Source organism: Chenopodium album, chromosome 20 (genome assembly GCF_948465745.1).
Source record: "Chenopodium album chromosome 20, dcCheAlbu1.1, whole genome shotgun sequence".
Lineage (NCBI taxonomy): Eukaryota > Viridiplantae > Streptophyta > Magnoliopsida > Caryophyllales > Amaranthaceae > Chenopodium > Chenopodium album.
Genome location: NC_137853.1, coordinates 4,651,288 through 4,671,991, shown reverse-complemented (window position 1 = coordinate 4,671,991; position 20,704 = coordinate 4,651,288). Strand labels below are relative to the sequence as shown.

Sequence of the window (20,704 nt, the reverse complement as noted above, 5' to 3'; positions counted from 1 at the left end):
GTTCACCCATTAAATCTCATCCAGCTTCCTTTTTAGAGTGAAAAATAGTGTTATATATATGTTGCCTAAGCCTCTCACAATTGATTCTTGTGCATATAACCTCCCTTCCGAAATAGCTCAATCATTAATTAGTGTTGATATAATGATATTCAATAAAAAAAAAAGGTAGAGATCAAATCCTTGATGCTAAGTGCAGGTGTGAGTATTATTGTATTGCTTGTCCCGCATTGAAAAAAGAAAGTAAAGGTCTTTCGATTTATAACCCAAGTAGACTACTTATTCTATTATCAATTAGTTTTAGGACTTGTGCTCTCTTTTTTAGTTAAGGAGAACACACATCAAGTGCAACGGAAGATCATTGTAAAACTATATATATTCGTACCATATTATATATGAAAGAGGCCAAGATCGAGGGTATAGATGATACAATCGATTCTGCACCAGAGAAATTAGATGAATCATTGCTATGTTGAAGCTATAACCTTAGCTTGGTATAACCGAATGATAATGGCTTTCTAGACTTATTGGCAATATTATTGCTAAAGCCACCATTATTAACACAGAAGGTGACCTAACCTTATTGATTCGTCTCCGTCGCACTACCCCCATTCATCAATTACACTTTAGTCTAAATTTTAACCTAAAGTTGGACACATAATTTTAAATTTCATTATAATTCATTGACTACACTACCGCACTAACTACTTGATCGAGTAACTACAACTAGTACAGTAGAACTTCCCTTTACTTTTTCTTTCTACCTGCAAATTAAAAAGTGCAAATAAACATAGCCTAATGTTGTGAGTCCAACACACATAATATGTTAGGAAATATGATTATATGAAAATGACTATATATGTTAGTAGCTATCGCTTGTTCATCATGTGGTGGTCAATTCAAACTTTCACTGTGCTCTGATTCTGTTCTTAACTATTGATAATCACTTGTACATTTAGTGGTCAATGGAGAAATCAAGTCAATGGACACGTTAGTTGAATATTATTGATCAATTTTAACGTGGTCATTGTAGGCTTTGTAGCTTGCTACCCCATAATTCGATTTAATATGGCCTGAAAATATAATTGGATTTTGGATTTTGAACAAACTATGTGGTGTGTATATCATTTAAATTTGTCTTGAATTCTGTTTTAAGTGTTTCTTTTAGGTTTGTCCTATTCTATAAATGATCACAATGATCTATCACTTTAATTACTCGCACACACAACATTCTCTACTGTTGACACCATCACTATTTTTTTTTCTCTCATCAACACAACACCAAACAATAGAAATTTTTAAAGCTTATGATAGAATATGCATTAAATCGGTTAGCCTCCTTTGAATGGCTATGACAAGGGTTTTGCTACACTAGTTTTGGGGGCCTATTTCGTTTTATTAGGTTTTGGGCAGGGTTCATGAACTAACTAATCGTTAGTGAACCACATAAAATTTGTGTTATTGTTTGTTGATATCTATATCTTTGTTGCATTTGTTACAACAACTACTTTAATTGTTAAACCTGAATAACTAGTTTAATATATAAATTTAACGATTTATCATCTATATTTGAATTTTTTTATCCTTTAATTTAATTATCCATAGTATTTTATTTTTTTACAATTATAATCATCAATATATTTAAACAGTAATTACATACTAATTATTAGTAGCTAAACTCGATTAGATTAGAAAGCTTGACTGCCCTTTATAATTAACGAAGGGACTTAGGGGCACCCATACTTTTCGATCATGAATGTTTCAAAATTAATTTTTGGAGTTGAAGTAATATTTTAATGTTCTTATTACATGCCATTAGCCTACTAGCCTTAATTAAATTACAAGATGTTTGAAAAGTTGACCCCAATTAAGTCTCCAACTTGCACTTGTTTCAAAATTTGATACAACATATAATGACTTTGATTAAAACCTAGGTTTCCTCGTATTTGCCTCTCTGGTCGATCGATGGGTGACCGTTACTTTTTGGTTTTTATCTGGTTATTCGCAACTTGTTGTTTGGTTTGACTCATTATGATTAGGCTAGCGTTTTCTTTTCCCCTTTAGCTAGCAACGATGTTTTAGTATAATAGAATCCAATATGAACTATGAACCTCACCAAAGGGCAAATGGCCAGCTTCATTCTACTGTTTATCTTTTTATATAAGAGATTTAAGGTATAACCTAGATAGCCAGCGACAAGGTGTCTAGCTAAATCCAGTACGTAGTATAATACAATGCCCACCCACACACATAGGTGGTTGTACTGTGACTTGTGAGTGCGTGTGGATGTACCAATGAGATCGTCCTGAATTAGTAATTAATTTAAGATTAAGGGTATGTACATGATATGCCACAACAAGTTAATTCCTCTCCTTAATTTACAATCTGTAATGCCCTTGTAATTTGTTCAAATAAAAATAAAAGTGTGTGTAGTGTTAGGGATATATTGTTATCTTGTAATAAACTCTTGTGATTACGTTGATAAATTTTAAAATTGAATATTATGATCACGTTTGTATGTAGTCAAACTCTAGCTATTTTGGCAAGGATTGGTGCTTATTACTTGTGAAATTACTCTTAAACCTATATTGAAGTGTAACTTTTCTAAACAAAACACATGTAATATCCCATATTGATAAAAGAAGAGAGAGCTAAACACTTTATAAAGTTAAAGGCTATTCCTTTCAATGTCATATGCTTTTGGGATATTGATGAAACTTCAATTACTTGAATTTATAAAGTGGACTGTTTCTATTAACGTGTGTTAAGAGTCATCAACTAAAAATATTATTTTGTATTTCTATCTTCATTTTTCTTTTTGCTAACAAGTGGGATTCTTAACTAGTGGGAATATCTTAGTGCTCATTGCATTATGATTCGTTATTGAAGGAGATACTAATCTATATTTTGTATTAAAACAACAAGTGAATCTAATTTTGAAATTTACAAATATAGCATATTGCTCTAGTTGCATGATGATATAACATAAAAGAAGAAGAGACTGATTAGGAAACCTCGTCTATACTCTAATAATCGACTTATTTTTCTTGGTTGGATCAGTCAAACTGTCAAAGTCAACGATCAAGAAAAAATTATAACTGTTTTTGGAACTAGATTCAAACAATTATACGAGATGTTCTCTTTTTGTACGAAAAGATTGATGCTAAATTTCTAACAAAGATAATGACTGCCAATTATCTATATGCCAAGTTGAAAGCAATGCTACCAACTATAAAATCTTCCTAGTTTATTTTATGTAGCAATGTTATAATATATACCAAATCAAATGTATGGTTGATGCTAAATTGCTAATTAAAAAAAACTCAATTCTAGGACAGTGCACATTTTGGTTAACGACATCAAACATTGTCTAATGAAGTCTTGTAACATCATTGCCACACACTACTTTGTAGTGATGATAGAGTTGCAACCTTAATTAGCTAAGCTAGCATCCTCACGTACAACTTTATTAACTCGTCAAATTTTATATCAATATGTATATCAACTTATTAGGTCAACATAAAATCTTAATTTGATGAATAATTATATTTGTAATTTCAATTATCAACCTACAACATAGGATCAATACAGGCCTAATGTTTCCTCCTTAAATTCTGAAAATTAAATAATCTATTCAAGGAAAGATTAAATCTTATTAAAGAATTAAGCCATATAGCTGATATAGGTCAAGTTGCTAAAAGAACAAAGGCTAAAATTAATCTTCTTGCTAATCGATGAGATTCTTTGACTAATCATGCTTTTTTCTCAATTACATTTGAGGTTTTTAGTATTATTATAAAATATGTAGTTGATCTTTGGGTTTGAGAGAAGCTTTCATATCTGATATTGCAAATATGGTTAGTGTAGTATTTTTTTTTTTTGATAGATCAACTTGATCCATTTAAAGTACTGTATATTCGAGGAATAATGATTAACAAATGTAGGCTTTAATAGGATTATAGGGTTTTAACAATTATAAACCTATAATTATCATATGAGAAGACGACCTAGTATCCTAAATTACTAGGTAATAGGTATGTTAATTCCATTTTGTTTATTTAAAATTTTCAGCTTGGCATAGGATAGGATTTGCGTGAGGATAATTGGTCAATGAGGCACACAACTAACTTGTAATCAATGTAATACCGAAGGCCTTTGCTTGGTCCCTATGCTAGCTAGCTATTCGGAGGTAGTAGAAGCTAGCTAGAGTTTACAAATAAAATCCTTAGGTGCGTACTTCCTCACGAAGAGGCTAGGTAGAGAGTGAGAGATAGAGGTAGTTAGAAATTTCCACCCAATTCCATGAAATCATAAGAGATTGGGGTAGATTTTCATCACCCGCCCTTGTAGCTTTCTAAGCACCAAAAAATAAAGAGAGGTCGTTAGTTATCGGATTCTACATAATGTTAAGAAAAAGATAATCAAGAAGTTACTTCTTCTTTTTTTTTTTTTTTTTTTTTTTTTGTTTCCTAGACAAATTTAGAAATTCCTTCAAAAAAATACAAATAAATTTAAAAAGACCAATTTTGATCAATTTAGAATCATAGAAATAATACTTTAAAAAATTTATTTCTATATCCAATGAGTTGAGTTATCGAGTTATTTCTATATCAAATTTAAAAAGTGCGTAAAATGAAATGTTTATTTTAATACTCGTATAGCTTTTTATTTGCGTTTGCTTATTGCTTTATATATTCTAATACTAGTTTTTGCCTTGTGCAAATGCACGGATTTATAATAATAAGACTTGAAAATAATAAAAGTCAATTAAAATGAAAAAACTAACAAAATTTTTGGGCGAGAAAAATTTTATTGTAAATGCGACACGTGTACTCTAAGGATAAATTTGGTGATTACTTTAGAGCACATCCTAGTGGATATTGCTTGGTTATTATGAAAGAGAGAGCGGAAATCTAATAAAAAATGAGGAGAGAGAAATTTTTGGGAAAAAATTGTAGTAACCACGACAATAACCAATTATCAACATTAGGTTATAGATTAAAACTAGTTATGGGCCAGGGCGATGCCCCAGATCATTATAAATTTATTACTTTAATCGAACTATATATATTTTGGCTTGTTTGTCATAGAGAGCTTAAATGGGGTTTATTTTATTTTATTTTATTTTATTTTATTTTTAGATGATAGCTTCAGTAGTTTGTTGTTTGTATGAGTTGGTATGACTATAAGAATAGTTTTTTTTTGCATTAAAATCAACTCGTTGTAAAAAAAAAAATGATAAATCAAATCTTTATAAATTTGATGTCAAAATATATATACTCCATAATACACAAAAATCTTTTACTCTATAATTACAATTTTATGAATTAATGCACAAATAAAAAATGGAGTAATGTTTAATTTCCTACAAACCCCCACAAAAATCCAAGGAAGCCACGTGTCATCATCCTACTACATTTCCCCATCATTTCTATTTCAACCCAAGAAAGCCACGTGTCTTCTTATAAAAGAGAACCACAAAAAGCCAACAGACTCACTTCATCTTTTCACTCCAGCCTTTCCATATCTCTCTTTAATTTTAGTATTGATAGCTTCAACTTCTCCAATTCTCTCTTTAATTTTAGCATTAATCCGGCTCAACCTTCCTACTCCTTCATCTAGCTTCACTTCGAATTAAATTACCAATTAATATCTTTACTCAAGTTTTCGGTTACACTTTCCCCCAAAATAATTTATTGGTATTATGGTATATCTCCAAAATAATTTATGCAATTCTAACACTATATAACAAAGTTACTTCATTATCATTCACACGCAAATTCAGATTTAGTGAGAAACTCTCACCTTGTGATTTTTTATTTTTATTAAATTTTTATAGACGAATTAGTTATTATATGAAACCCCCAATTACTAAATTGGGAAATTATTGTGTGTTTTGCAGAGAGATCGATGGGATGGTGCTTGCGAGTTGCGAGAGGTAAAAACTAAAAAGCTCTTATACTGATCTTATATTGTGAATCTGACATCTCAAAGGGATGTATGTTAGGCTTGCTAATTTTGATTTACTAATTAATCTAAATAAATACTCTGTATCTAACTAAAATCACATGCTTCCCGTCAAAAAAAAAAAAAATCACATGCTTTAGTATAATTATATTAGTACTCCGAAATATTCCCATTAGAAGTAGTTGATAGATTATTTGCCAAACCACTTAGAATTTATCACTTTTTAGATAAGAATTCAACTATTAGCTATTATAAAATTATTCTTTTTTTTTTTTTTTTTTTTTTTTTTTTTTTTTTTGACAAGTACTACTTATTATGAAAGTTATGCAAATACTACCTGTATGTTACGGAGTACTTAAATTCATATTACTAAATTGGGATATTATTATTATTAATATATATATATATATATATATATATATATATATATATATATATATATATATATATATATATGGGTTCGGCGTGACAGTGGCAGAAAACCAACCAAATGAAGACACAAATGTTTCTCAATAAGCAAAAGCCTCAGTTTGAAAGATGGAAGGCCCCAAGTACAAAAGTAAAAAGAAATAAAATTAAAAAAAAAACTAAATCATGACTTCAACATGATGGATGCTAACTTTCTAATTATTTCATTTCATTATTTACCTTATTGCAAAAAAAATTACTCTTTCTTACTTTATCAATTGTATGAGATTATTGTAAATAAGTCATACAAGTACTTTTTATTTACTATATCGCTATACCGGTCTACCTTACTAAAAAAAAATTCACTCTTTTTTACTATATCAATTGTATACTGAGAGGGAACATTATCAAATACACGGTATATTATGCTCAATATTCAAATACATATAAAACTAAAATATAATATCCTTATAATAAGCCCGTACGTCGTACGGGCCCAATAGCTAGTTATTGTATAATTATTAAAGAGTTACATTCTAAGGGAAATTGTTACGCATATGAAGAGTTTATTATCAATTAAATTAAACATTAATACTTGGAGATTAATGCAGGGAGTTTTTCAATTGGTATGGTATGATTTGGCGGCACGTCATTTGCCAAATGGCAAAATTGGTGACACATGGCAAAACAACATGTCTTGCCATGAGTTATATATATATACTAGTTAGTGACCCGGGCGATGCCCCGGGTTTCTTTCTTCTCTTTTTTTTTATTTTTTTTTTGGTATGGAAGATTGTGGATATTACTTAATTATTCTTTTTATGTTGGTATAATACATTTTCGCAACTGAAAAATATTTAAACTTTGATAGGAAAACTTTCAATAAATAAATCACATTAATACATACCGTTACAAATTAAGTGGGTCAAAGCAATTTAAATACATTGTAATTATTGTAATTATTCATCGTTTTAATTGAGCTCAAAATAAATACACCGGTTACAAAACTTATTTTGGGTGATGAAAATCAATTTAATTGTTTTTTTGTAACAACTGATTAATTGATTATTATACAATCAATACTATAATACAATTAATTAATTTATCATACAATTTATTGACACATATTTAACATGTACATGTAATTGATTATGTGGCAATTTGATTGATGACGTGGCTAAATACGAAGAAAAAAAGTGACACATGGCGATATGACACTCCTTGCCTTTGAGTTTTAATAATAATATTGATAACAAAATTATATTATGAAACTAGACATTATTGACAAATCTAATGATATATTATATAATAACATTTATTTATTTTTTAGAGGTAAAAAAATTAAGTCAACCATAGTATGTGAATTGTGCAATTGTCAGAGTGATGCATATAAAAAAAATGGAGGGAGTACTACTTTTTGCTTATAATATTTGTCCTTGGTGGGGTTAGGTAAAATTAGGAGAGAGAAAGAGCGTTATTGTGTGGTGGGATTGATTAAAAGTAGGGGAGAGAGAAAATGTATAACCAAAAAGTTATAGTTAACTAATGGGATACATTGGTTATTAAATGGGTATAAAAAAGGTTAAAGTGAGACCGTGAGATGGAAGATGGAGAAATTAATAAAATAAGTATTAACCAAAAGGTTGTAGTTAACCATTGTGTTTGCTCTTAGGTTCTATCCAATGATGAGACTCAAGTAAGTATTTTTAGAAGAGAAAGAGTATTTTTTACAATGTATACCAATAAGTTGGAAATTGGTATCTAAACTTAACAACTCTACAAAAAAGTTGCTAAATTTAAATACTCAACTATGAGTCTCATTTGACAAAAAGTGTGGGCCCTTGTCAATATTCTAATATATTTTATAATTTATTTAAGTTTTATCTTTTTTTTATTTTTATTTTTTAATCTTACAATTTGAAAGTGACCTTTGTATATTTTAGAGAGTCTCACCATTGAAAAATTAGACTTAACATGAGTTGTTAGATTGAGAAGTAGGTATGATCTCACCATTTAAGGTAAAAAACAACTCATTTTGCATTTCAGTACTCAAAGTTGAGTTTCACCATTGAAATGGTCTAAGTTTAGATAAGCATGACCATTTTTTTTTCTAAATAATAATGTATATACTTTTCGTTTTCCTAAAAATTGACCACTTTTTATTTCACACTTGTCAATACATTATTTCAATCACTAACCAGTGTGTGGTTCAGGTGATGCCCCGAGTTGCTAGTCTGTAATTAACATTTGATTATTCTGCTTAATGTATTGATAATTATCTTCAAAATGTAATATTTTGAATAAAGATGTGTATTAGGAGAACCATATTCAATATTTGTAACAAAATTTAATATAAGTTGTTAAATTATCCTATGATATCTTGATATGTAACAAATACTACAATTAAGGACTAATCATGTTATCCAAATTAACTATAATTTTGTTGGATAAATTCACACAATATATAATGTATGGTTGGTGCACCCGGGTGTACCATGCGCATGGTGCACCCGGTTAAAAAAAAAGGCGGAAAGAACATTAGGTGTACGAAAAAGAACATTTAGTTTCTTGAAAAAGAACATGTTTGTTTTTAACAAAGAACATGCATTACTAAAGAACATAAAGACATTACACAAAACATGATAAAAACTTTATTAAATTTCATGAAAAATAACGCATTAACGTAAAAATTTTCTACCAAAGATTTCAATTTCTCAAAAATAGTTTTTTCTCTCTCCAAAAATTTAACTTTCCATGATAATTTTATTTTTCCCTCTCTAAATTATTTTCAACTAAAAATAATTCAACATTTCATTTTAAAATTTAATTTCAAATTTCAAAGTTTAAAATAACATAAAAGAACATAAGTTAATTATACGTTCGTGTCAAAAAAAAAAAAAACATACGTTAAAGAACATAAGTTAAAGAACATACGTCAAAGAACATAAGTTAAAGAATATACGTCAAAGAACATAAGTTAAAGAATATACGTTAAAGAACATACGTTAAAGAACTTATTACCTCAAAGAACATAGGAGCCATCTTTTCCAAAAAAAAAAAAAAAAAAAAAAAAAAAAAATTAAAAATACGAGCCAAATTTAAAGAACATACGAATAAAAAAGAACATATTTTGTATCATTGAAAAACATGTTATCAAACATATATACTACGTATGTATGTTTGTCAAACACAAACATGTTCTTTTATCAAACACAAGATGTTCTTTTTCAAACACTAGCATGCATGTTCTTTTTCCAACGCTAGTATGTTCTTTTTTTTCCCCATGTTCTTTAAAATATACCTAATGTTTTTTCCGGGTGCACCCGGGTGCACTATACTATTTTCACACAATATATGGTTAGATAAGGTGGTAAAACTTGTATCTCGTCTACGGTCTACAAGCTTACCCTTTGACGGCCTGTGTGACTTGTATCCAAAGTCCAAAACAATCGTAAAGCCCAAAAAATACCCGAAATCAAAACCAGAAAGAGTGCAAAAATTGGAACAACATTCTGAAATCGAAGCCGGAAGAACTCATCAATGGATTCCACCCAAAACGCAGCAGGAAACAACAACAACAATGAAGGAACAACCTCAAATGATGCGAAGCAAAACCTAAGTGACGTCACCAATTCCATTGACAAAACTTTGGGCCTTCTTCATCAGCTTTACCTCACTGTCTCTTCCTTCAATGTCACCTCTCAGCCTCTTCTTCTTCAACGCATGTACTTTCCTCTCTCCTTTAAACCCTAATTTTGTCAATTTTTCAGTATTTTGATGAGTTTTCTGAAGAATTAGGGTTTTTCTGTTTTGTTAGAAATTCTTTGGTGATGGAGCTTGATAATATGATGAAATTGTCTGGAAACTGCAATATTCAGATTCCCATGGAGGTTCTCAAGTCAGTATTTTTCCTAATTTTGTATTTGTTTCAATAATTTTAGATTTATTTTATTTTCGTTTTGTTTGAGTTAATTGGATTTATTTTGTGTTGTTAGTTTGATTGATGATGGGAAGAATCCTGATGATTTCACCAAGGATGTTCTTAATAGCTGTATCGCCAAAAATCAGATCACCAAAGGCAAAACTGATGCTTTTAAGGTAGATTAATCCCTTTATTTCCTGTATGATTAGATTTTAAACTACTGTATTTGAATTTTCTGCACATATATATATTAGCCGGTTTGAAATCTCGAAATTTGATTCATTGAAGTAGGGTAGGATGTAGGAAGTAGATGGTAGTGGATAATCCTTCTATCATTTACACTACCAGGAAAGACTTGTGCAAATCAATGGAAAGATCACTCATTGATATCTTAAGGAAAGTGTGTTATTGTGCCGACTCATGGTGGCTCCGTGGCTGTTGCAACTTGACATTTTTACTTTGGCATATATCTCTTTCCTTAAAATGAATGAAGGTTAATTATTGTTTTTGTCGAATTTAACTTATATTTGTCGAATTTAACTTATAATTGCTAAAACTTATTTTAACAAGTTGGGGAGAACATAGTGTAAGGGTGTGTTCTATTCACTTGATTTTTACTTATCTGAACTATAAAATTTATTTTAGTTAATTTGTACTTGGGTAACCCTTATTAGAACTTATTTTTTCTGAATTGAACTTATCTGAATGAACTTATTACACCTGAAATAAGTAAAAATAAGGTGAAGAGAACACACCCTAAGTTAGCCTCGGGTTATTATTTCTTGGTTTGTTCTTGAAATCTTTTTCTTTACATGGTTGACTACATGCCCATAGAAAAGGTATGTCATCAATGACTCAATGAGTGTAGATACGAGGTTAATCAGTTAATGTTGCCCAATGTCTGTGTTTACATCTAGACTTTAGTTTCTTCTCTCTTTGTGTTTGTCTCTCTCTTACTTACTAAACCACTTCTGTTTGATGGTTGATAAGAATAAGTGATGAATGGGAATGTTTTTATTTGCTTTACAGAGTTTGCGAAAGCATATGCTTGAGGAACTTGAACAAGCTTTTCCCGCTGAAGTGGAGGAATATAGAGATATACGTGCCTCAGCTGCTGCTGTAAGTTTGTACATTGTTATTTATATGCAAACCCACCCCCCCTTCCTCCTCCTCCTCTTAATTCAGTGAAACAATGTGAGTTTGATTGTACAAACTATTTTGTTATGCCTGTGTCTTCAAATCTAATAAGCTCTTTTGGTGGGATTATGTGTGTCTTATTGTAGCATAATCTAACTTATAGGTTTGATACAGGATATGAAAAGGATGGCACAAGCCCAGAATGCACTGCCTAATGGAGATGTGAAGGTCAAGGGTGAGCTATAGGTTCTGATATCCAAACAAAATCAGTTTTTTTGACAGTTAGCTTACCATACGTGTAGCTTCAAGGTGCGTCTTTGAGTATTGTATTTGCTGAAATGTTAGTATAGGTGGCCATTTATACGGTGGATGTTTTTGTAACCTAATAGTCTCAAGACCCTCAACTTATCTGTTACTTAACTTGTGAATATGCGATTACCTGTATGTTGTATCTTTTGGTATCAATAATGTTATATAATCTTCAATTAGGCTCTTCTGTGCATAATGGCTTATATGCTTGTTTGGACTTGTGAATGTAATTATGGATACCATCTGTAAGCCTGAAACAAAATGAAGAATTATCAGTGCACTTGGTTACTCTCATTATTTATACACAAGATGACATGGTCTTGTGAGAGCTTTTGGTTTTTTATTTTTTATTGGTCTGCAGATGTTGTTGCTGCTGTTGTCGTTTTAAGTTGTACTCTGTTTCATATTCATAAATTGCTCTGTAATCATAAGATAAGTATGTGATGTCTGGCAGGTTGGCTAGGTTAGCATCTTGTTGTTAGTCTTTAAGCTTAGTTGTTGTGAACATCTGACCACTTAAAACACTTTCATGGGGGTGTGAAGCATAAATTTGGGCATCCCTAAATGCTGTCCATGGTTGAGACAAAAGATATATGTGATGGCAAGTCTTCTTGAAGTAATTTGAGGTGTGTTTGAGATTGTAACGGCAAAGTTGTTTGTCACTTGTGTAAAAATGCCTAATTTTAAAGGCTGTGTGGAGAGTTTCAAATTCAATTTGCTACATGCTTGTGAGGTTTAATATTGTATAGATCACTCAGTGAGATTATCTTGAGGCAATCCAGTGATTTTCGTTTTGGCTTGCTTAATTGATGTCCTTGTTATCTGCATGAGGATGTGGCCCATCGGGTCGCTCAATATAAATTCTGTAACTTGTATTCGTTCAATTGGGTTGTAAGCTGGTTTGGATACTTAAAACGTTAATTCTTGGGCATTAAGAGTTGAAGGCATAGGGTGATGCTGTTAGCATTGAGAGTATTTTGAAGTTTGCTGTGAACAATGCAGCTGAGCTGGGGATTTTAATGTTGCTTTAGCAGTCAAAATTAGAGATCTTTTATGAGGATGTTTGAGGACTGATTGCAACTAGTCAATAGAAAATTGTAAGTGCCCTCAGGGCTTTGCATGGTGGAGCAGATAGAGTTTCTTTGTATTTTGGCTTACATACTTGATCACTTACTGTCTCTGGAAATCATCTGATTTCCTAGATGTTAAGCAATAATAAGAGTAGAAAATCTAGGAACTGAGGAGGCTCGTAGAATCGTAGATTATTGCTGCCGTTGATGTATATACAGCTAGAAAAAGTGATTCTTTTTTAAGTGAAGTGCTGGCCACCCTTACTGTGATTCAGACAAATTAATAACATGGCATTCAGTGGTGTTTGCAACTTTGCTTGTGGAACATGGATTAAGTTTGCTAGGTCATCAGTGAGTGATCAGACCTTTTATATCAACATCCTGTCCCTAGTTGAATCGGTGGAATTTCCAAGAAGAAATAATTTGCAGGTGTTATTTCTTTAATTTTGACATGAGAGCTGACAAATGTTCTGCGGGAACTTAGCCCATGTATAAAGGCAATCATATGTACTAATACGTTCATGCCTCTCTTGATTGGATGTTAACCTTTTTGTCTTGAGCTGTTTTGTTGTGAGATAACATACTTAATGCTAATTAAAAAGTTAATCTTTATCTTTGATAAGTTGATTGATTGAAACAACTTTAAAAAAATTTGTCTAATTGTCCATATCTTGTGGTTGTTGTTGCTGTTCTTTTTGCTCGTGCTAAGATAATATACGGTTTATAATCTTCAAAGGAACTAATTTTCTTTTACTTGGCCTCAATGCATTGAAAATTCTGTTGTGGTTTTTTATATGGGCTTAGTACAGGGATAGTAAAAGCATTGTTAACCTTGTGGCTTGATAAAATTTCATGCCATTGTTTGTTGTGCATACACTTTTTAAGTTAGTTTTTTTAAGGTAGTGGTAAGATAATATGTATGCAAATTCATTATTTTCAAAGGCAATAATTGCCTTAACGCACAGAAATTTCTGTCGTATTTTTTATATGGGCTTAGTACAGGGTTAGATAATTAAAACACTAGTTCAAGAATGGATGTGATCTGTGGAAAGGTACATATAACCTTGTGACTGTGAAAGGGGAATTGTCAGGATTGGCCATGTGACTGCCTTGGAGGGTGGGGGTGCTGTTAATGGACAGATGATGATGGTGTTTGCCACTGTTGCTCCAGGAATCTTACAAGAATAATCTTTGCCTCCTTGGTCCAAGAGATAGGATCTTTTGTTTCAAAGTACCTGAGTGGAAAAAGAGAATTAGGAATTTGATTAATGTTAGCGAGAAGAAAATAGTCTTCTGTATTTTAGAATGCAAGCAAGAAATGAGTTAGAGTGAGGCTGTAAGGATACTCAGATATTATTGCTGCAAGTAATGAAGGTAAAGTGAGCAGAATAGATGAGTTTTATTACATAGTTGTTGGAGATAAACTTTGGCTGTGGAGAAATTTTCAAATCCTTTAACTAGCTTCTTAGCTATAGTCCTGCTTACATTATGAAGTAATTAAGACTAATTGGATTCAATAAATTTGATGCCTTTATCAATTTTGTTACTTTAGGAAGTTTATGTTGTATATTCGGTTTGCTGGGCTAGCTGCTGTCGATCAATCCTCACATGTGGATAGTATTTGGCTTTTGTAGAGGGTTATGTTTTTGCAAAGCTTTGAGTGAATGTAGTGTTAGAGATTTGTGGTAACTTAACAACTATGTAGAACATAATACAGGATTTTCACAACCTCCTCAATGCCCCCCTCCCCAAGAGAAATGGTAACTAGTATTAAGTAGCTGACATGCCAATGCAAATGGAATCAGCAGTTGTTATTGTGGAATCTAGGATTTAGTCTTCATATTCAGTTTTTGTGCTTGACTGCTCGTTGAGATTTATGTGCTATGGTGTAGAATGATTTCTAGGATTAAAGCCCTTGACTAAAAAGTGTGTATCACACTATCATCTCAATGAAAAGGGTAATAGTCACGTAGGCTGTGGCATGAGGTGGTGTAGCTCACCTGCTACTTTAGATCATTTGCAAGACCATTTTGTGAGTTTGGAGAGGCAATATCCATTTTTTTCCGTCTTGTCGGTGATTTGGTGGGAGAGGAATGATAGGATCGTTAGGGAGTCAACTTCTTTGTAGGAGTAGGTTGTGATCTCAGCTTCTCTTTAGACCTATGCTTTTGGCAGCTTTCCATGCCTTGTCTTGTAGGTAACTTGTAATTGAACTCTTTCTCCTGTTTTTGCTTGATTTGAGAGCTGATGCATAGTCATGTAAGGTGGTGATTGTAGACTTGTTGAGGACGAGATTTTAAAATAGTTTTATAAATGGCAGGAAGATATGGATGACATGTTGAATTTTATCAGAAGCAGAAGAGGATCTGGTTTGGTTGGTTACTTGGATATTCTGTCCTGTCTGGACTATGCTTCTATTTTTATACAGTTTTTGTTGTTTGTGTGTTATAGCGAGATCTATGTTTTCTGCAATAAAAGGCTTGTGTTGTTTGTGTAGCATTGTACTTTGTCGAATTTATAGGTGTTTGATGAGAAGAGTTATGTCTTTTGTGTATATATTCAATATTGCAGTGTATTTTGATGTTGTGTTACTCTAGCATGACATTTGGTTTTATGCATGCATTATATATATATATGTATATCCGGCACTTAGATTATATCACAAACACTTCAATTGTATTTTTACCCACGTATTTGTTGAGGAGAAATGAAAGAGGAGAAGTTTATTTGATTGCACACAATGGACTTGATATCATTCTAATGAGTAGTATAAGACAAGTAATGTGAAATACATGTACAAGTATTTGTAGCGTGAAAACTATGTAACTGGTCTTTTCATATCAGGAATATATATATGAATGCCGTGTCAGTAACTGTGTCCAATGGTAGGGCTGCTTCCATGTCAGAAATATTGAGCAACTTACATATGTCTTGACACTTGGATATGTTCCTCGTACCCGACACTGATTCTTGTGTCTAACATAGTGTTGATGGTCCTTTACTCAGGTTTCTGTTTTGGGGCTGGGGGTTTGCATGGCAGATGAATGGGATGTCTATAATAGAGCATTTTAAGCTTGTTACTGTGGTACCACTACTTATAGCCGCTGGAAGTAAACCCAGCATTTGGAAGAATAACTTGGCTAAAATATATGCTAATGGATTGTATCATGTCCAGAATTCCCACCAGTCTGAGATACAATTATGCTCCATAAGATAGGCTGGTTCTAGACCGTCGTGGTTTCTAAATGAAGCATATGAATCATCTGCAGATTCTATCATGTTAAATTGGCTGTCTGTCTCCTGCTCAAAACTCATAAACCCCTCAGATTTATCCTTGGACAATATGTTGTCCTGAATGTAATCTTCTGGTTGAGCTTTGTGCTTTTCTGGTGAGCTTAAAGATATAGATTCTCCATTACTGCTGCATGTAACTGGAGCTGAATCACTTGTACAGTCCTTAGGACCTTCTTTCAAATTCCTTAATCGTTGAACCTATTTTAACAGAGAGATGAAAAAGGTGCATATTGGATGTTAGAATGTAAATTCTTGTCTCTTGAAGGTTTAGTTCAGCTGATTAGTTAGTATCATACCTCAATGGTTAAGCTCTGATTTTCTTTCTTAAGAACCTCGAACTTAGAGGCGAGGTTGTCATAGCAAGCTTTTAAGATGCTGTAATCACGCTCTGTCTGCTTTGACTTGCTTCGAGCCCTCCTATTCTGAAACCATATAGAAACCTGACGAGGATGAAGTCCGAGTTGGTCTGCTATCCGTTGCTTTGTTTTTGACCCCGGTCTTGATTCTGAGCTAAACATGGATTCCAAAGATTTGATCTGCGCGTCACTAAATCTTTTCTTGCTGTTGTTTGTTTGTGTTATTGCTACAGGATCAATGTCCATACCTGTGGCTCATGTGGGATTTTATAAAACTTTTTTTTTTTGCTCTGGCTTTTCTGTTGCAGATTAAATTCTGTTGTTGACACCAATTTATAGGCTCTTGGGGATGGGTGTTACTTTTGGATTAAAAAGAGTGCATGTTCCAGGAAATTCTGGGTCTGATGGATATAGCTGTATTTTACAGAAACAGGGAGTTTGTGATTGTGTGAATATATGAAAATCTGGTGATTTCAGTATATATATTATGCCAAATGGATTTATCACTAAGGTCTTGGGCCCTATGTTAGATTACGATGTTAGTGCCGTGTCATAGCAGATTCTGGTGGAGTGGGAGATTCTTGTCTGGGACTCCATTTATACACTGTTGTTTGCAATCATTTGGGTTTGATCTTGCAACATTAAAACTGCCCTTCCCAGCCCCATTCCTCCCTGTCCTTTGATGATATTAATCTTTCCACTAATCGGGTCATTATATAGGCTTAATATGGGAAGGGAAATGCTGGTAGATGCAGCAAATTATGCTTATTCATTAAAAAGCATTCATTTTTGTTCCCATGCCTTTTACGGAAAGGGTTTTAATGGTTTATAAAAGGGTATAATATCGGGATTAAGTATGATTTGGTTCCAACTTCCAAGTCGTTGATTCTTTATAGTATTAATAGTACTGTTGTATAGTATCAATCCAGTTATGGTTGGTTGCCTGCAGGATTGGAATTATGGATTTCTTCTGAATTTATTATTTATTATCTTTAAGCCTCTAACTTTAACTCGGAATTTTGATATAGACTTGGTTTTATTAGATCATGCTTAGGAGAAACTAGTGTCATATAAAATGTTTCCTAGTGTTTAAGGGTACATGATTATGAACCCTAATTTCAGTTTTTAGGTAGAAGTGTGTCTCTATCTGTTAAATGGAAGAGGTCAAGAAAAAGTCATGTCAAGTCTCAATAACAATTACACATCGTGTTATCTCTAGAAAGCAGCGGCAGATGAAGCAAGAAGGGTCATTATAAACTATTTAGTGAATTGACATATTTGATAAAGACCTTATCTGGTTGAGCTGTCAGGTTATCTGTCTTCTGGGTGAGTGACACGTGTTCGTGGTGACCCAGCTAGAATTTTGGCTTATGCCTTAACCTTCATCTTCATGGTCCTGCCTCTGTGTTTTTAGCTTATGAATTGGTAATATACCATTTGACAATTTGGCAAGTCATTTTTGTGCTTACGTTTGATGTCTTTAGGTTATAAGGACACATATAGCGTTTTGATTATGAGGCTTTGTTTGTCTATTCATACAAACTAAATGGAATAAACATGCTTAATACGCGTTGTATGTAGCTGAGACTCTTAGAGGGCTGATATTGATACACACAAGGGCAATAAGGTTGATTCTAATTAATATGTTGCGTGATATAATTGCTCCTTGTAACATAGAAAATCAGGTGGATGCTATTTAGCGTTTATGGTGTTTGTGGTCTATCATACATCCTCTGTTGTGACTCGTGTGTGCATTGATTCACTTATCTTTGTTTACGGTGATGGATGAGATATAGCATATAAGGTGGTTGTAGTCTAACAATCTAACATATATTGTCTGTCGTGACCCGCACCAATCTTTGTTCATGGTGATGGATGAGAGTATGAGACGATGTGTTTTAAACCCGTACAGTTCATTGACAATGAGTTCAGATGATTTATAATTGATACCAGCATGAATTTACATTGAGATGTGGATATCTATGACGTTACTTGTTGGAGTAATATAGGTTTAGACTTTCTTCACTCGTAACAATTATTTGGAAGAAATATTAACGTTTCACACTTGACAGTAGTATAGTACTTAGATTATGAGTGGACAAGTTTAGAAAGCTTTATGGATAATATTGAAAAAAACACTTGTTTAAAAGCAATTTGATTGACATTGTGCGTAGAAAAGATGATTCTTTCTTCTAATTTTCTCCATCGTGAGCTACAAGATTAGATAGTAGTTTTTCTATCCGTGGGGCTTAATAAATCCTACTTTCTTGACTTAGCCTTGACTTGTGTGAATAAAGCTTTTGGACAAATTGGTTTTTCTTTCCTTTTATTTTTAATTTTTTTTATTTTGCATTTCTTTTATTTATAAATAAAGGGTGCATTACCCAATGATACTTATCCAAATGATATTTCTTAGAAACAGAAACATGGATCTTTTGGTTACATCTGCATGGGAAGAGGAGCAAATGGAGAGAATAATGTCATAATTGGGATAAAAGGAGCAACATATAAGTGGGAAACCAAAACACAAAATCAAATCCTCAATTTACATTTACGTTAAGCTAATAAAAGCCTAGCTAGTTAGGCAATACTCTGTATGCTAGGTCTTGGACACGTTTTTGAATAAACTATCCATGAAAGATGTCTTCATGACTTCAAATACCAAATTTTTTTCCTTCTGCCAATGATTAAAGATATGTACCATAGAAATCTTATTTGGCCTTTTTTTTTTAGCGATTTCTCTCAATGTTATTAAAATCGATAACAATATGGCAAAACACCAGTCATTACTGAAATCTGGTCTCTTTGAACTAAACAAATTAAATGTTGACGCTATTTTACCTATTATTGTTTACTACTAATATGTAGTCTCTTTTTTGAAACTGCTATTGTATTAGCAGTTTTCAAACTAAAATTGTTGTCAAAACTTATAGCAGTTTTAAGCTTAACCAAAAGAAAAAAAAAATTGACTTCCAACACTGTACTGATCCTACGGGGACGGTTTTGGAGAATTTGTTTTTAAAACTTTGTATAAAAGGAATTTATTTTTATTTTAACAAAATAATGAAAAATCACTGCTAGTTTATTTTTTTCAAACCAATTGCTCAATCCCTATTCCCTAATGTTATGCATAAGACCTTTATGTGTTAGATGTCTCCTCTCTTTATGTATCTCTCTACATACTCACTCCATTCCATAAAGATTGTTTCATATACTAATTAATATGGATGTCTCTAAAAGATTGTTCCATATACTAAATTAATATGAATGTCTCTAAAAGATTGTTTCATACCTTAATTAGTAAAAAATTCAATGTGCTACACCACCCTCTATTTTTCTCCTCAACAACAATTGTGCCACCAAAGTGCACAAATTTGGACTTCTTAAATAAGGACAATATTTTAGGAACGAAGGGGATATTTAGGTTGTGCAATTGAGGTTAAGGACAATAATTAATACTCACAAGAGTATTACTTATCTAAACTAATTTAAATGTGATAAAAGTTATTATTGTTGTTTGTGAGTTTATATGTAAATGTGTGCAATTGGGAGACCACATGGCCACTTTCCCTTGAAAAAATGATAGTAGTAAAAATACTTCTACTTTTTGTATAACACATTACATGAACAAACAATTTAAGGAAGAAATTTAAATAAACATATTAATATTAATAAAACTAATTCAAACAGAGGAACTAATAAAAAGGAATAGAAGAAAAAATAATAGGGTGCCATTGAATTATACATATGCGACAAGAGAGTGAGAAATAACTCAAGTTTTTAGAGCTTCCCTCCCGATTTCAGGAGATCCTGGGATCGATTATCACCCCGCTCTTGTGGCTCTCTTAACACCAAAAAAAATATATATGCGACAAAATAGTTTTTGCCTCATAATTTCATCATAATGTGGAACAACTAAACGTTTGACTTAAAATATAAACTTGAAATTGCTTGTCTAAAAATATAATTTGGCCCATCATCTACCTACACATATATGTGCATCACAACATCAGTGCATATTTCTGCTCATATAAACGTATTGGGTGTCAGGGTGTGGCCTTGCACATTGCACCATACTTGTAGTAATTTTGTATATTTTGTATCTTGTTAGTTTAGGTTTGTCTATTGGGGGCTAGATTAAAAACTTGAATATTATTCTCAGTGGTCTATAGAGTTTTTAAGATACGAAGTATTTACTTGTACTCGGAGGAAGTTGTTTCCTTTAGGTTTGTCAAGTACTGTTT

General features: G+C 32.2%; 2 protein-coding genes across 2 annotated transcripts; one reads left to right on the top strand and one right to left on the bottom strand.

The window, feature by feature from the left end:
- Nucleotides 1-9,823: 9,823 nt before the first annotated feature.
- Nucleotides 9,824-15,274, top strand: LOC145598012 (mediator of RNA polymerase II transcription subunit 10b-like). Its single transcript, XM_081654298.1, has 6 exons — nt 9,824-10,097; nt 10,190-10,270; nt 10,368-10,470; nt 11,324-11,413; nt 11,606-11,666; nt 15,131-15,274. The coding sequence occupies exons 1-6, from the start codon at nt 9,913-9,915 to the stop codon at nt 15,142-15,144; spliced, it is 534 nt and encodes a 177-aa protein (XP_081510424.1). The 5' UTR covers nt 9,824-9,912; the 3' UTR covers nt 15,145-15,274.
- Nucleotides 15,275-15,473: 199 nt separating this feature from the next.
- Nucleotides 15,474-17,031, bottom strand: LOC145598010 (homeobox-leucine zipper protein ATHB-12-like). The gene is made up of 2 exons (XM_081654297.1): nt 16,401-17,031; nt 15,474-16,302 (listed from the first exon to the last, which is right to left on the bottom strand). Exons 1-2 carry the CDS (start codon nt 16,704-16,706, stop codon nt 15,976-15,978), a joined length of 633 nt encoding a protein of 210 aa, XP_081510423.1. The 5' UTR covers nt 16,707-17,031; the 3' UTR covers nt 15,474-15,975.
- Between the last annotated feature and the right edge of the window lie 3,673 nt (nt 17,032-20,704).